The following is a 17,310-nucleotide window of genomic DNA, read 5'->3' as shown; positions in this document are numbered from 1 at the left end:
CATTATTATGACAAAAAAACTTAACCTATCACATTGACAAATATTTTCTCTTAATTGTCCAGGTTAGAAAAAAAATAAAATAATAATAATAAAAAGAAATAATAATAATAATAATAATAATAATATATAATAATAGAAAAGTCACTGGACATTGTGAGGCTTCTAAAACCCAAATCCATCAATCTCAAGCACTCCCGCCAAATCCAATTAAAATCCCTAAAATCCAAAATTCAAATGCATTTAAATAAAACAAACCAAAAAAAATATAATGAAAGTTTGTAACTAACCCACGTAATATAATAAGATCCAAAATTCAAATGCATTTAAATAAAACAAACCAAAAAAAATATAATGAAAGTTTGTAACTAACCCACGTAATATAATGAAAGTTTGTAACTAACCCACGAAATGTAATGAACCCCCATGAAAAGAAACCACCGCTACCTTCCCTACTTCTCCTATTTCATGGAGAACCACCATATTACCACAGCAGCCAACTTCCCCAGTCTTCACAACGTCTTCCTCACCATTATCTCTTTTCTCTCTTCTCTGGTACTTCTCTTCTTCTCTTTCTCTCTTTTACCTCTCGCATCTCTCTCAATTTTTATTATCTAAAACCCGACGCTAGATACTTCTCGCAGTTTCAACTATAAGTTTTTAGCAATTTTGATTTTATAGTTAATATGGATTTTTGTTATCGTTTGCGATAGTTTGTGGAAATCAGATATTTATGAAGTAATTAAATTGGAATACACATTTTTGGTATTTTCTCTATGTAGTTGGTTCGTTGGATTCATTACGGCTTCACGGCTTCATCGGAGACGCCGCCAAGTACGAGGAGAAGTTCTGGTTGCCTCCCCACACCCACTTAGTCGCCACTCGCACCCACTTCTTTTTCGCCCAACACACAACTGCGTCGCCATGAACAAGGGTACAATTTTCTTATTCACATATTATTTAATGCCATATGCCGTGATTAATTTCTTATTTATGAATATAATCGTGTGCTCCTGTAGGAGTTTTATGTTTTAATTTTTTCACTATATTTTTCCAAATTCCCCTATTTTTTTTCTTCAGTTTTCTTGAAATAATAATGATAAACTGCATAATACTCCTATATGAATTTGTAAAACTAATGGTGATCCATATGAAAACGCGTAGTTTGGTACTGTTATGGTCTATCACCCAGGAAATAATGGTGATGCATATGAATGTAATACTGCGTAAGTAAAGTTCATGCCAATGTTCACGAAAGATGCAACTTCATATATAAAAAATCATCACCATAACCACAATCTATTCCGACATACTCCGTACATAATATATGGACTTCTAGGGAGGTAGTACCGTAGTAGAGTGTTGTTTTGAGAAGCTCAACGCGGGGGATCGGGTGTTATTTATGAATTGGTGTTGGGTAATGGAGGGGAAAAGCTTTGATGATAGAAGGGGTGTGGACTATGCAGTCATGCGGGAGTTGGATGGGAGAAGGGGGATCACTCCTCATCTTGGTTGCGGGCAGTCCCCATCTCGGGTTTAGGCTAGACTATGAACGGTAAGACTTATCGTTCGGTTCTTTGCTATCGGTTGGGTATTCCGTTGTTCTCTGATTCGACGCCGTGTTTTGCTTGCTCTCGGGTTTTCGATGGGGACATTTATGGGGATCATGCCGTGTCTTGTGATGGGATTGTGGGTATCAAACATCGACATAATGTTGTTCGTGATACCCTTTTGGATATTTGCTATCGGTCGGGGATTTTTGCTCGCAAGGAGGTTGATGTTGGGCTGACTAGTGAGAGTGATGGAGCTCTTCGTCCTGCAGATATATTGCTTTATTCATGGGATGACGGTCTAGATGTGTGTGTTGACTTGACTGGGTTTTCCCCTATGACGCAATCTAGGTTGTCAGGCTTCGTTCTGGGTCGGGTTGTGGCGGTTGCAGCGCAGCGGAAGCAAGATAAGTATGCGGCACGTTATAAGGCTTTGGGTTACGGTTTCTTTCCTTTTTCCTTCTCTTCTTTTGGGGAATTAGAGAAAGGGGCTGTTTCTTTGCTGAAGCGGGTCCAGACGTACTCCAGGGCTCAGGACATTGGGGCACGAGCAGCTGCCCACATTTTTAGCAGGATCGGGTTCGCCATAGCTAGAGGAGTGGGAGCCCAGATTGTATCTCGGCTCCCCTCCAACTTCTTGTAGTTCACTTGATCTTTGTAGCTTGTTAAGCTTGTAACGTTTTGGTGTTTTCCCATAATAATAATAATAATTATTATTATTATAATAAATCTAACACTATATATAAAAGAGAACATGAAGTTTGGCTGAAAAACCCAATTCAACAGTGCTCACTTTTCATTTAATTCCTTCCATGTCCCTCCACGTGTCATACTCCTATTCTACCTTTCTTTTCTTTTTTTTAAAAAAAAAACCCTTCTCCCATGTGTCATACTCCTATTCCACCTTTCTATACTACATATAAAAGAGAATTGAAAGTTTATGATGTAACACTATGTCATTGTCACGTGACCAAAAACATGGTTCACACTATCAAATTATGTCAACATTCCAAAATTAATTCTCACTCCCTAACTTTCTTTTTTCACAAGTTATTATTTAAAGATGATGTAAAATAAATATCGTACGGCATAGTAAAATTTAGCTCAAAATGCTTAAGCATTAACACGATAATGTAAAAGTTGTTTATTTGTTAGTGATAAATGTTGTCACTTTATTTAAAAGTATCCCTTTATAGTCACTAATCCTAACACTTTAAAACATACAAACTTCAAGTTACTATTGCAGCAATAGTGTGTTGCCAATTTTACCCCCACCTATATCTCTTTATTACTCATTTGCCATTCTTGCTAAATTGTGCCACGTGCACCCTTCTCTACAGATCTTCCCACGCTCCCTCCTCCCTGATTCCCTTCTTCAGTTCTTCTTTCTTTCACCCCTGATTCTTGGATGATTTTTCGACAAACCCTACCTCTTACTCCAATCTCCCCCGCCACCATTTTCTCTCTCCTCTAATCTCCGTTCTTCTCCCTCTCTCCTTCATTATTCTGCCCTACTCCTCTCTGATGCGCTCTCTCTCTCTCTCTCTCTCTCTCTCTCTCTCTCTCTCTCTCTCTCTCTCTCTCTCTCTCTCTCTCTCTCTCTCTTCTAATCAAGGTTTCGTCACGGCAAGAATGGTGAGATCTCTTAAATATTGCAGTCTCCATCAACCATTTATGCCCATTTTTCTTAGTTTCATTATCGAAAGAATAGGTTTAGGTTTAATGGTCGGATTTAGGATTTATGTAGAGTTCTTGAAATTTATGGTTTTGATTTTCGGGGTTTACGAAAGGAATGGAACCTGAGAAGTAATTCCATGGCGAGCTCTTCACCCCCGTGCAAGGTATCAAAGATAGGTATCTCTCTTATTCGCCCTTTTCTATATGGTAGTTAATTTTTTGAATATTAATTTTTTCGATTGTTTTATTTGTTGATTTATTCTGCCTTTTGTTGTTAATTTGGGGAAAATATATCCAGAAAGATAAATGAGGCATCTGTTGTAGCATTAAATGCCGAGAATTTGCAGAAATCTCCAATTCATTATCACAGCTTCCTTCTCGAATACAAGTTATGGAGATTTTGTGCGAATTGAAGACAGTTATGATTCAAAGAATGGTGACATTAAGGTATGTTTTCATTCTCATTGCGGATTGCATATTTGTAATTTCTAGGGATCTTTACTCAAAAATCAAATTAGGGATTTCTAAACTTCCTTAAATTTGTCAAAAATGAGCCAAAGATGATGAATAACACCAATTATCCCACTTTTCGTAAGTTTTTGATAAGCACCTGCCTCCATATTTCCAATTTAACATATACAATTTATTTGCTAATTATTATGGACCATGATCTAAGATTGAATTCAGACCCCACTATATGCCATGTATCCTGAAATAAGAAGTTGTTTACATGAGGAAATTGAGTTGTATTAGGAATATACGACTAATCTTATGTCTTTTCTATTAATTAGACAGGGCCTTGTTTGCCACTCCTTGTTAGGCTGTATAAACATTATCCTTGTGTGATTAGTAATGCCAAGCTACTTCACATTTGTATATGGTGTCAGAGTCAAAAGGCTAGGGCACTAGCAAACCCCCAGTAAACCCCCACTATGTTAAGAGAACCACTGAAAAAGACATACTTGTTGGTTTCATAAGATAAACTTGGAATTTTTTGGTGACAATTATGAAGAGTTTGCTAGATCAATATCAATCTGTTTGGGTCTTTGATCTCAACTATCCAAAATGCATACCTATCCCGCTAACCTTATAATCACAAAATTCATGTTAGTTTTGGCTACTATATTCCATTACTTCTTGGGCAGCTGGTCATATGTGCACAGTCTATGATGCTGAGCTTGAAAATGATGCTTGGTCCAATCAAAATACATTTGTGCTCTAGCTATTTTGTGGTGTTTCCAATTTAATGAATAATCATAAATATTTTGTATGAGGCTTGTTGTCCTTTGAGTTGACCAACTCAGCATATGCAGTCCTGTCATATTTTGAAAAAGAGTATTATCAGATCTGACATCAAGTCGCAGTGATTAAAGGTTAAGCCATCATGAAAGGAAAATTTCAATCAGTTACTGAAGAAACGTAGAAAATCTTAGTAAAGGTTGGAGCCAGTGAATTCTTAGGAATGTGAGAAATTTCAGAAGCCAATCTCTAATACTTATTAAATTCGATGGCGATTAGTTAGAGCATGAGTGGGAAAAATGACGATTTATACACTGGATGCAAACACCTTTTGGCTCTCTTGTATGGTTGATAGTTCCTGCATTGGGATAACATTTTCCTATAGGTCAAAAAGTTAGGCTCTATGGTATAAAGGAGAATAATATTATGAGTGGTATGTGTCCTGTAATATTCTAGACAAACTATGGGTCTTAAGAGCACCCTGATTTTTACCATGTTTAGTAACCATGTTCTGGACCGTATTCCACGTTTTTGGTGTACCAATATTTTCATGAAACAGTAGAACCCGTAGAAATTATCCATGTATCATGAGGATGATTTATTTTAGGTCCTTTTGCCTCCTGCATTTTAGATCTCCATGAAATTATGAACGGCAAAGTGGTACTTCCCGTCTTCTGATACTTTCACTACTTAGCTTGTTAGTCCCATCGAGAAGTGGAAAATAAGAATACCATGCTCCTGTTCACATGTCCCAGGACATGGGTTTCAAGAGGGAGTGGCAATCTGGGGCAGGGGTGAGAATGCAATAAGACTGGATCAATAACCAGGATCTTGGAACTAAGTGTATAAATGTTTACATGAGGAGGAATCAACCATGTTTCCGATTTAATTTTCTTATCCTGTGTGTGTTGGGGGGGGGATTTAAGCAGTGGGTTCTTTTAAATACTTCGTAATATGTAAATCAACTTTGTTCTTAGCTGCATGTATATGATCGTTTTTAGTGGCGGAGTTCAATCTCTCGAATCGGATGAATATCAGAGATTTGGATGCCATCGATTATGGATTTTGTTAAATACCATTGCGTTTATTACTTTCAGTAATTCATTACCATAACTGGTTTTTAGAAAGATATTACATTTATTATCTGTTTGAGCATTTCAATATGGACCACTCTTTGATGCATTCGTGTATAGTTATTGACAATCAAGCCAGCTTTGGGATATAATAAGCAGATTTGATGTATTGCATTTACCTTAATGTCGACCTATACTAAGGCTTTTGGTTGGCTTTCATGAAGAGATTTCTTTCATCAATGACATAGAGCCTGATACTGTCAACTCTTAATCGAGTATGAAATTTCCATATTGGGATATAGATGACTAGGCTCGAGTACTGAGATTGGATGTTGAATCTAGGATTACTCAATATCTACAATGCGAATGTTTCAAAGCCGATACTAAGTTCGATAGGGTTCTGTAGATATCAGACCTGAACCATCCAAAAAGGTACAACAGTCATAGTACTAGCGCATTGGATTAATTTGTACTTCTGAACATGTTGGGGAGGTTTTAAGTGGGACTATTTTTGTGAAGTGACAATATCTACAATGCGAATGAATTCCTGTATTTTTTTTCTTATTGCAGTTCAAGGCTTTTCTAGCTATAATTAGTTTGGCGGCGGCGTTCCTAACTTTTTTCCGATTACTTCTATTAGTCTAGTGGCGGTGTTCGTGATTTGTTTCCTGAAATCCCTGCTTCCCTGACACTCTTCCAGTTCGGGTTGAGGTGATTCCCTTGCTTATAATTCTTCGAATTGCATCAAATTATTTGTAGTCGTATCTTTCAATTACAAGTTTTTTTTTAAAATAATAATTAATGACTCTTTATAGATGCGATTATTTATGTAACTGAAGTGTGCTTGGATTGGAATTTTGTTGTTAGTATTCTGATTAAAGGGGTTACAAGTAACTCTTTGTTTTACTTTTATGATTATGCAAGATAATTTTTTAATGCATCTGTTTGAGTCTAGTGTAATTTCTGTTTTGTATTTCTGACTATTACTAATATGGTTTTAGTGCTAGGATGACGTTGCAGACTTGCAGTCACAATCCCGTTCCTAATTTTGAGCGATTTCAAACCTTGAATCTAAATCCATATCACTTTAGCTATTATCTTCATTTTCGTGATTATTTCATGTTTTATCGTCTTATAGGAGTGAGATGATTCAAGAGTGAGTTGCACTTTTGCATGCTCTCATAATTCTTGTGTTAGATCTTGTTCATGTGTTATTTTTTTGTTTTGTTAATAATGATATTATTATATATGCCCCTGCATATGAGTATAGAACTGAATCTTTATTCTTGTAATTTTGGTGGCCTTGGTGTGTCTAATGTTAAGAAGGGAAGGGGATTAATTATAGTTAACATTCTTAACTGGAAAATGAGGACAAACCATTATAATGCACTCTAATAATCACTGAAGCATTACATCATTTATTAAAAATAGTGAGTTTATGGTCTGAGAAATTCAGATTTACATTTATTAAAAATAGTGAGTTTAGAAATCAATCTAAACATTACAGCATTGACCATTGGTTATATTTAGATGCATATACTTGAATAATCACTGAAGCATCTTGCTGGACTTTCTATTATGTGCTGGACTTTCTCTGATATTACTATTATGTGTTGGACTTTCTTTCACTGCGTCGAAATTTTGATAGATCGATTATAATGTAGGTGTAAAGTTGGGGATGGGATATGGTTTACTACAGAGTTGATTATTATGGCCTTATATACCAGGTGATTGAGTACGACAGTTGTAACTCTGTATATAATCAATATAATCAATAACTGCAGGACATACATGTTTCTTGCTTCGTCATTGATCAACTAAGTAATCATCGATTTTTTTTTTGCAGAGTCGTATGTTGCCACAAAGTTGGGCGAGGAACTATCACAACTGTTCTTTCTCCTGTTAGGCCGGCCGTGTTTAATTTTCCTAAACTTAGCCATGTAAATTTTTATTGCTTAGCCATGAATTCTATATATGTAACCTACATCAAGTAATTAGTCGTGTTTCTTATCATCTACGGAGTACTGTATTCATACTTTCAACTATTTCTATGGAGTAATTAGGCTTGTGATTTGTATAGTGTTCCGGGAGATAGTGTTTTATATCTTGGGGGAACGTGCGCGCTAGCGCACGTTCCAACAACTAGTAATGTATAAAGGTAATCATGTAACCCTTTAATTGTATATCCTTTTTTCATAATACAAAAGTAATCAAACTACACAAAGTTACCAAAAACTGGATAAAAGTTATTCCGATATACAGTAAATTTTGGATGTGTGCAAAACTTTTGGACTTTCTGGTTTTCAATTTTTTATCTTACCTATCTATGTACTTATGTGCGATAAAAACATCTTTACATAAACTTTTTAATTGATCATGGACATAAATAAAATATTTTGGTCTTAACAATGAACTTTTGAACAAATGTTTACATAGGCCCTGTTTAGTTCACCTTATTTCAGGACCTTATTACTTATTTCAGATTTAATCAGATCAGACCAGATCAGATCAGACCAGATCAGATCAGAAAAAATAAGTTCAGATCAGATTAGATCAGAAAAAATAAGTTCAGATCAGATCAGATCAGAAAAAATAAGTTCATATCAGATCAGATAAGACCAGATTATTACGATGATGATTATTATTATATATTTATACCATTGTTATTATATTTAATATTTATTACTATTATTGCTTTAATAAAAAAGAATGTTGTTGTCGGTGCAATTAAAATCTATTACTTAAGGCATAAAAAAACATTAACAAAACATTCAAATTCATCATGTCCAAATTAAAACCATTAAGTCCGGATCAGAAACGATATGATCAGGTCATGTCCATATCAAAACTGATTTTTATAGATCAAAACCATTATATATCTAGACCAGAACTGATAAGATCAGATAATATCCAAATCATAACTGATCTGTACAGATCATGTCCAGATCATGTTCAAATCTACAAAGATCTTGTCTATATCAGAACCGATCCTTACATAACCAATATGTTAAGATCAAAACCTATTTGTACAGGTCATGTCCAGATCAGAATCGATATGTCCAGATTATAACTAGTCTAGATATTGACTCTGTACAGATTATGTTCAGATCAGAATTGATCTGCAAAGATCATGTCCATATCATAATTGATTTATACTGATCATGACCAGATCAGAACTGGTCTGTACAGATCATGACCAGATCAAAACTGATATGTTCAAATGATGTCCATATCAGAAATGACCAGTACAGATCATGTCTAGAGCAGAACTGATATGTCCAGATCAGAATTGATATGTACATATCATGTCCAGATCAGAACTGATCTGTACAGGTCAGAACTAATATGTACAGATCATGTACAAATCGGAACTGGTCTGTACAGATCATGTCCAGATCAGAACTGGTCTATACAGATCATGTCCAGATCAGAATTGGTTTGTACAGATCATGTCCAGATCAGAACTGAACTGTACAAATCATGTCCAGATCAGAACTGATCTGTGCAGATCATGTCCAAATCAGAACTAAACTATACAGATCATGTCCAGATTAGAACTGGTCTGTACAGATCATTTCAAGATCATAACTGAACTGTACAGATCATGTCCAGATCAGAACTGATCATGTCCAAACATAACAGATCTGTACAAATCATGTCCAGATCAGAACCGAACTGTACAAATCATATCCATATCAGAACTTATATGTTTAGATCATAACCGATCTATCTAGATCATGTCTAGGTCTATCTAATATAAGGAATAGTTAAATCATGAGCAAAGTCAAATAAATAATAACAATATTATAAATTTGTGTAACATTTATTTTACACGTAAGTCGTTTAATATTAATAAATGTAGATTTTTGTTTAACTTAATTATGAAGAATCAGATCAGATCAGATCAGATCAGTCAGACCAGATCAGATTAGATCAGGAAAAATAAGGTGAACTAAACAGGGCCATAGTTCTAAAAGGTGAACACTTGGATGAATATATATCAACTTACTCAACCAATCTACGATTGTTACGTGCACATAAATGAGACAAAAGTAACTTTTTTCATGTACATTTTAAAAACTACAACTCAAAAAATAAAATAAAATAATAAAAATATTTATTATTTTAAACTCTACAAATAGACATCCATTATTATATATGTTCGGCAAATATTTATTTGAATAGGAAAAAGACAAGAAAATTTTGAAAGAAATTTAATTTTTAAGTTCATGGTTGATGAACAATAGCATTTTGCCTAATTGTTTACTCTATAACTAAATTCTTTTCGATCTTTATACATTCCGTTTCTTTTACTTTATCCCACTTGTTAATTTAGTTCGTCTCGAAAAGATTGTTCCATTACAATAAATGCTCAAGAGAACTACAACTTTATTCTCACGTAACATTCATTTGGTCCTTATCAGTCTTATGACTTTTATCTGTTCTCAATTCCGTTCAACCAACTCTTAATAAAGCACTTTTGGTGCATGGGTAAACAATAAGGGGCGAAAGTGTAATTTGTTTTCCTCATTTCGTATTGCAACTAGGTTACATATGATTTTTTTAATACCTTTCCTCAAAATATTTTTTCCCTTAATATAGGAAAGTTTTGTTTTTAATTTTACAAAAAAGGTTAAGAAATAATAAATGATAATTGATTTTTTAGAGTTCCACCCATGGCAATTAGAATCCCAAAGTAAGTCCCAACAGATAATATGACTCACCATCGGAGAAATAAAATCGTTTATGAAAGGCTATTGAACCTCAATTAGAGGCTCGTCAATTATTATGCTCTAATTGAGCTATTAATTATTCAAAGAGAATGATATGAGAGGATAGAGTGAGGACCATATATGAGTGAAGAATTATATTATTAAAATGTAAAGGCATACAAAATATGAATTATAACTCATACTTTGTATTAAAATGTGACAGTGTATTTTAATTGTAATTCATTAAAATACAAAACGAGTATTATTTTAGGGAAAAAAATACATTACATAAGAGAATTAAGAAAAAAAGGAATATTTCCTTTTATATTTTAACATAAATGCATAATTCGATCATTAATCTGTCAAAATTTACTCCAATTGATTATTTAATAAGTTAAATTTATTTTGGAATAAATTCATCACACTTTTCTCATTTAGTGGAAAAGTATATAAAATATTTTTATTGGTTGTTAAATTAATCACTCGAGTCTCTTTTTAATAAAGAAAAAAATTAGTTTAACTTTAACCAAAAAGAAAAAAATGTTAAATTTTGGATAAAAGCAAAAATATTATTAAAGAACGTAATTTTGATTGTTTATTTTAAAAAATGATGAATCTTTAACGCGTTATTACTCTGTATGTAGTTGTTAAATCGTGTGCATTATACCAAACTTAAAGTTTAAAGGAAAATTTGGTAATATTAATCCAACCTTTGGCCGATTTTCTTTTATTAAGTCCACCTACGACATACTTTTTAATAATCCCACATTTACCACCCAATAACGACTTTTATTGGGTCCAACACGTCATAAACCTATTGTAGGCAGTAATATGTCCCTACGTGGCAGTACTCTCTCGATATATCCAGTCATCATCATCAATTCATCACCATCTCGATGACCTTTTCACCGTTTATCGGTCACTTAAGCTCAATAAAAGTCGTTGGGTAGTAAATGTGGGATTATTAAAAAATATGTCCTAGGTGGGATTAATAAAAGAAAACCGACAAAAAGTTGGATTAATATTACCAAATTTTCAAAGTTTAAAAAAGAACGGAGGGAGTAGTTAAGTGCGTTGCACAGTTTCAATTTTTTTTGGTATGTAGGGTAATGCTCATTAGTTTAAGGGTAAAACTTCGATTTGATTTTTATGCATCTCATAATTTTGCATTTCGGTGTATTGGTTTTAAAAATATATTTATCGGAGTGAGTGCGTGGTATTAATTTTCCTTAATTCATTCCATACATGAGTTTTTTTTTTTTTTTTATACTTTTCATGTAATAATATTTAATTATTACTCCCTCCGTCTAATACCATTTAATTAAAAGCAACTTATTTTTATAAATTGTAATCTGATTAAAGTTTTTTTTTTTACAAAGTACTCCCTCTGTCTTTTTGTTCTTTACGTTTTTCATTTTGGGTGTCCTAAAATGTTCTTTACATTTCCTTTTATATCATCACATAAATGCTTTATATTTTATCAAAATTTGAGTCAAAGATTATATTAACCAATTAAATTCATTGGGGTATTTAATTTCTCACACTTTCCCATTTAATTTCCCAGTGTATTGTATTATAAATAAATGTAATTTTTATTGTTTAAATAATAAAATGGAGAAATCTCAATGCACATTAATTAGTCGTTAAATCGCGTACAAAATACCAAACGTAAAGAACATTTTGGGACGGAAGGAGTACTTAAGTTAGTACTTTGTATTGTGTATAAGAGATAATTGGAGATGGGGTGTGTAAAAGGTTAAGATTGCGGAAGAAAAAAAAAGGGAGGGTTAGAGTAAGATGTAGGTAGGGGGAGCAGTGGCGTATCCAGGATGTTTAGGGTGTTGGGTCAATATCGTCCGCAACACACAATATAAATTAAAAAGAGATATCGTCCCAAAATAATAAATATTTATATTACAATCAAATACCTACAGAATTATTACAAATATTTTCTACGGATTTTATATGAATGGGAGAATTAAATAACTCACTGTAGAGAACAGGTATTTAAATAACTGCTCTCTTAGATTTTTAATGAATGCAGAAGCCATCTGTTACTCAATTTTAGTGGACCGGTTGTTGTAAAGCACTGGTCTCATAGATTTATCACAAAAATATGATAGTTGTACCTGTTGTCTTATGTGCAGGGTTAACTTCTTCTAGATAATATAAGAGACAGGCTCTAGGCTATAACAGGTCTCTTATATTCCAGCTATATTGTTTTTTTTTCAAAATTTCGCTGGGTCACGTGACCCACCGGGACACTCTGTAATTCCGCCACTTAGGGGGAGTTGCCTTTCCTACAGAACACAAGACTATGTATAGACTAATAAATGAATTTCAATAATTAAAATAAAATGAATAGCATAATAAGAAATCAATATATTTTAGTTTTTTGAGGGGAAAAGAAAACAATCTTAACAATGAAGGAAAGTACCAAGACCATTGCATAAATAAAATCGAAATGCTTTATCTATCGGTTCTTTTTCTTCACTTTTTATTTCATTTCACCTTTAATTGGATGTGTTTCTCTTCATAAAGAATGTAAAAAGCTAAAGTAAAATTAGGGTGTTTAAAATCTTGACTTAGTCTAGGTTTGTTAGGATATAATTGACCTTTAAGCGTCATTAGTCCACAATTCAACGTTAGCAATTAGTGGAAAGTTTTATTGCTTTACCTTGTTAATTCCACCATTTAACAAATGAACTAATTAACTTTTTTTTTGAGATATGAACTTATTTTTTTTGAAATAAGTGGAATAAGGTGAACAAAACTTAATTTTAGAGGGAAATCTATAGTATATGGGTTTTGTACCGTTGTACGGAGCATATAAGAATGAGTTTATTTTACGTTTAATGTTACATTATGTCATAAATTAGGATAAAACTAAATCGCCCCACTTAAAATTTAGGTTTGTCTCTTCGGCGTAATCTTATTGATTATTACTAATTTTCTTGAAATCGTATAAAAAATCCAGACTAGATCAGATGAGAAAAATCATACCAAATCAGAAAAAGCAAAAAACACCCATAAAAAGCATTCAGACTAAACCAGACTAGACCGCTAGACCAAATCAGAAAAATACAAACCAGACTACACAAAACAAGAAGAATTATACCAGATTACTTGAAACTAAAAAAAAACAGACCAAACCAGATATAGAAAACAAAGTGTTACTCAAACCAACTGGACTACGATGGTCGATGGGCCCATACGTACACCAACAAGAAAGATACTAGAGGTAGCCATGTTTTCCACAGCCCCGGCCCTGAGGGGTGAAATGAGGGGCGGCCGCCCTGGGCCCCCTATTGGGGAGGGCCCCAAAATTACCAGTTTTTTAATTAAAATAAAAACTGCAATAGTAATTAAAAGTAGTAGTGGCTTAGTTGGTTAAGTGGGTAAAGTTTGTAGCGTGATGCAGTGGGGGAAACCGGATTCGAATCCTGCCATTGAATTTTTTTTAACCTGTTTTTCAATTAATTTTTTTTTGAGGGAATGTTTTTCAATTAATTTACATGCCTTAATTCTATTTTTTATTGAATTTTTGTAACAGTATTCTATATTCCGGATACAAACAACCTAGAAAAAATAATTATGGAGTATTATTTTCGTTTGGTTGTTTGTGTCTCTTTATTAACCCACTTCCTCTTTCTTTAAATGATTTTTTTTCGTATTTTTTAGAAAGGAAAAATAATACATTCAAGGCCCAACCGCCCAAATGTTATACAGTCTATTTTTTAAAGCATAGAAAATCTTTATACATTAAAAGTTTACTGCAAATAAGGGGCTCTTTACTTATGTTTCGTCCCGAGCCCCTAAAATGTCAGGACCGGGCCTGGTTTTCCAATTGGGATGGGACAACATTGATTTAAAAAAGATAGACATACTTTTGGTGAAAATTGGAGACGGTATTAAGTAAAGATAATTTAGCATTGAAATATTCATTCCTACTTTGGCAGACGAAGGATCTTAATTAAAAAGAAGATTAAAGATACCATAATCTAGTTTAAACTTTAAAGGATCCCACTTTTCTTTTCACAATGTGTGCCATTATGCATGCACAACGTATTACTATAACTTAAATGAACCTCTATATATTTACTTGTCACTAATTCTGCATGAAGGGAGCTCGAGCTAGCTAGGTACTCCCATCAGTTAGCTTAACCATATTAATTATATATCCTCGTTAATTACTCGATCTACTTATAATTAATTAGTTGCCACATTAATAAATCAATTTAGTTATATAAAAAGAAATTGGTTATAGTATGAAGAAGCACAATTTTGTGATCGAGGGGGTGAGCAGATTGCCCCCCGGGTTCCGATTCCAGCCAACGGACGAGGAACTTCTTTTCCAGTACTTGAGATGTAAGATCTTCGGTCTTCCTCTCCCTGCCTCTGTCATTCCTGAGGTCCATTTCTCCAACTTAGATCCCTGGGAGTTGCCCGGTATGTATGCAATGCCATCATTTTATTTTATTAATTACTCATATTTATATTTGTTATGTTAATTAATTGTCATGTCTTTTATCATGACAATCAAAATTGTGCATGCACTTGGTTTACATAATACATGGAGTACTACGTTGTATCATTATATCATTTGGGAAATTTCACTTGAATAAATAATCTCAACTGGTGAATGACCGTACGTATTTTGATATTTACTACCTTTTAAGTTCTAGTTCTAGGTTTTTCACCGTCAAAAAAATAAAATAAAAAAATTCCAGGTTTTCTGTAATATAATTTTATATTTACTACTTTAATTTAATAAAATGTTTGTATTCACCACTTCTCAACGTTTGCATACGCGCCGTTACAGGTGATTCAAAGGAAGAGAGATATGTCTTCACCAAAAGGGGAGCAAAACACAAGAATGGAGATCGAAACCACACCAGGGCAACGAAGGCAACAAACTCGGGTTATTGGGAGGAGACCGGCTCAGAAGAACACATGTCCCCTCCTCCAAACCAAAACTTAGGAATGCCGATCAAGGGCGTGAAAAAAACACTAGTATTCAATATAGGGAAGTCTCCAAATTACACTAGTCCAACTGATTGGTTCATGCATGAATATAGCTTAGTCTATAAAGTAAGTTTCATTTTCCAAACTCAGTTCATATATAATATAATAGCCAAATTTGTCAAAAATTACCTTATAAAATCGTGATTTTGTGAAAAACTATCTTATAAAAAATATTCAATTTTATAAGGTAGTATTTGACAAATTTTACCTATGTAATATACATAATGCTTGAATTTTTATGTGTCATCCTAATAACAATTACTATTATGTAATTTTCGCGCACGCAGAATCACCAAGGTACTTCAAAAATGGAAGATTGGGTCATTTACCATGTATTTTTGAAGCAAAGGGTTGAAGAAAATGATGATGCAATTATGTTAGACTATGATAATAATAATGGTCATTATAACTTAACTTCAAATATTGATCGTTACCCTTGTTGTTCTTCTTCTTCATCGTCGTCGTCGAATTCTTTTGCAGAAGTTTCTTCATATGATTCACAGTCTGATGAAGAAAGTAGTTATAATTTTCTGTAATTTATTTGCTATTACTCCGTAGAAGGTTAATTAATTATGTGTTATGGATTATTAGGTTGTGCTTAATTACGTACGTACCTACGTAGTTCATGCATTTTATTAAAATGTTATATTCTATTATTATTTCTAATTAATATAATATTAGTTATGTAAAATATTAATCATGAGTTTTAGATTGATTAATTATTGTACGTACTATGGTTTTATGTTAATGAATTTTAGTACTGGTATAACAAAGTCAATATGAAATGTGCTTTTGGACAAGCATGCATTGACTTTTGGCATAATAATAAAATAATGAAAGCATAAAGCAAGCTCATTTACTCGTGCTACTTAACTGCTAAGAAACTTCATCACTAAGTAAGTAAAAAGGATGTAGTTATAATTCATTTTGTACAATGTGATCATCATTTACAAAGTTGACATTGAATAATTGTTGCTGAAATTGGACATAGTAGCAAATTCAGGTATACAGCGTATACTGCATGTAGCCATGTACCAAAATATTGCATTTGTACGGGACTTTTTAATAGCTACAATAAAAATGTAACCTACTGCAACATAGCAATTTACTGTTTCCAATCTACTCAACACTTCTTCTTCTTCTTCTTCTTCTTCTTCTTCTTCTTCTTCTTCTTAATCATCTAGCTATTTAGGGAATTCTTTCTAATTAGGGTTCTACCTTTTCCTTCCTTAATCAGCAAAAAAAAAAAAAAAAAAAAAAATGTAATCTTGGCTATTGAGTGTAGACTAAACAAATCAAAGGTTGTTATCATACCTATAATTTTGATGTAGGTCTTGTATCCTCATTTAAATAAGCATTAAGGTTTTTTTAAAAATTTGTTTGAAATCTAATATACATATATAAAGGAGACATATTTCATGAAATATTAAAGCGCCACCTAGGATTACTAATGGTTTCGGCCAATGAAAAATAAGATTTCTAATTTCTTTTTGAATTAAAAAAATCAAGTTCCACGTAGATATTTTAATTAATTAATTATTAATATATATAACTCCATCGAAAATCAAACACTCTAATAATTAAAAAATAATTGATTGCCACGTAGATAATTAATTAGGTGCTACATAGATATTTTAATTAATAAATTAATTACTAATATATATAACTCCATCTAAAATCAAACACTCTAATAATTAAAAAATAAATCTAAAATAAAATTCATCCAAAATCAAACAATAATCTAAAATAAAATAAATAAAGTTCAATTTAAAATCAAACATTAATCCAATATTAGAGCGCCACGTAGAAAAATCTAATGGCTTCGGCCAATGGAGGCATATTTTCTGAAATATTAGAGCGTCACCTAGGATTACTAATGGTTTTGGCCAATTAATGAAAAATAATATTTCTAATTTAATTAATTACTAATATATACAACTCCATCGAAAATCAAACACTATAATAATTAAAAAACAATCAATTTCCACGTAGATAATTAATTAGGGTCCACGTAGATATTTTAATTAATTAATTACT

At 32.8% G+C, this 17,310-nt stretch overlaps 2 protein-coding genes across 5 annotated transcripts; both read left to right on the top strand.

Annotated features, from left to right (window-relative positions):
- Positions 1 to 3,329: 3,329 nt before the first annotated feature.
- Positions 3,330 to 7,674, top strand: LOC130460964 (uncharacterized). Of its 4 annotated transcripts, none has more exons than XR_008921210.1 (5): positions 3,330 to 3,401; positions 3,523 to 3,671; positions 6,107 to 6,247; positions 7,201 to 7,263; positions 7,383 to 7,673. XR_008921210.1 is itself a non-coding variant. In XM_056828804.1 (5 exons), exons 2-5 carry the CDS (start codon positions 3,555 to 3,557, stop codon positions 7,528 to 7,530), a joined length of 399 nt encoding a protein of 132 aa, XP_056684782.1. In that variant the 5' UTR covers positions 3,330 to 3,401; positions 3,523 to 3,554; the 3' UTR covers positions 7,531 to 7,674. The 4 variants fall into 4 exon arrangements, 1 of the variants encoding a protein (XP_056684782.1); XM_056828804.1 differs by having other exon boundaries at positions 6,177 to 6,247; positions 7,383 to 7,674; XR_008921211.1 differs by lacking the exon at positions 7,201 to 7,263 and having other exon boundaries at positions 6,177 to 6,247; positions 7,383 to 7,674.
- A 6,621-nt stretch (positions 7,675 to 14,295) lies between these two features.
- On the top strand, positions 14,296 to 15,943 carry LOC110785993 (NAC domain-containing protein 83). Its single transcript, XM_021990501.2, has 3 exons — positions 14,296 to 14,697; positions 15,071 to 15,339; positions 15,561 to 15,943. Exons 1-3 carry the CDS (start codon positions 14,517 to 14,519, stop codon positions 15,807 to 15,809), a joined length of 699 nt encoding a protein of 232 aa, XP_021846193.1. The 5' UTR covers positions 14,296 to 14,516; the 3' UTR covers positions 15,810 to 15,943.
- Positions 15,944 to 17,310: the final 1,367 nt, after the last annotated feature.

Source organism: Spinacia oleracea, chromosome 5, assembly GCF_020520425.1.
Source record: "Spinacia oleracea cultivar Varoflay chromosome 5, BTI_SOV_V1, whole genome shotgun sequence".
Lineage (NCBI taxonomy): Eukaryota > Viridiplantae > Streptophyta > Magnoliopsida > Caryophyllales > Amaranthaceae > Spinacia > Spinacia oleracea.
This window is presented reverse-complemented; position numbering and strand designations above follow the sequence as displayed.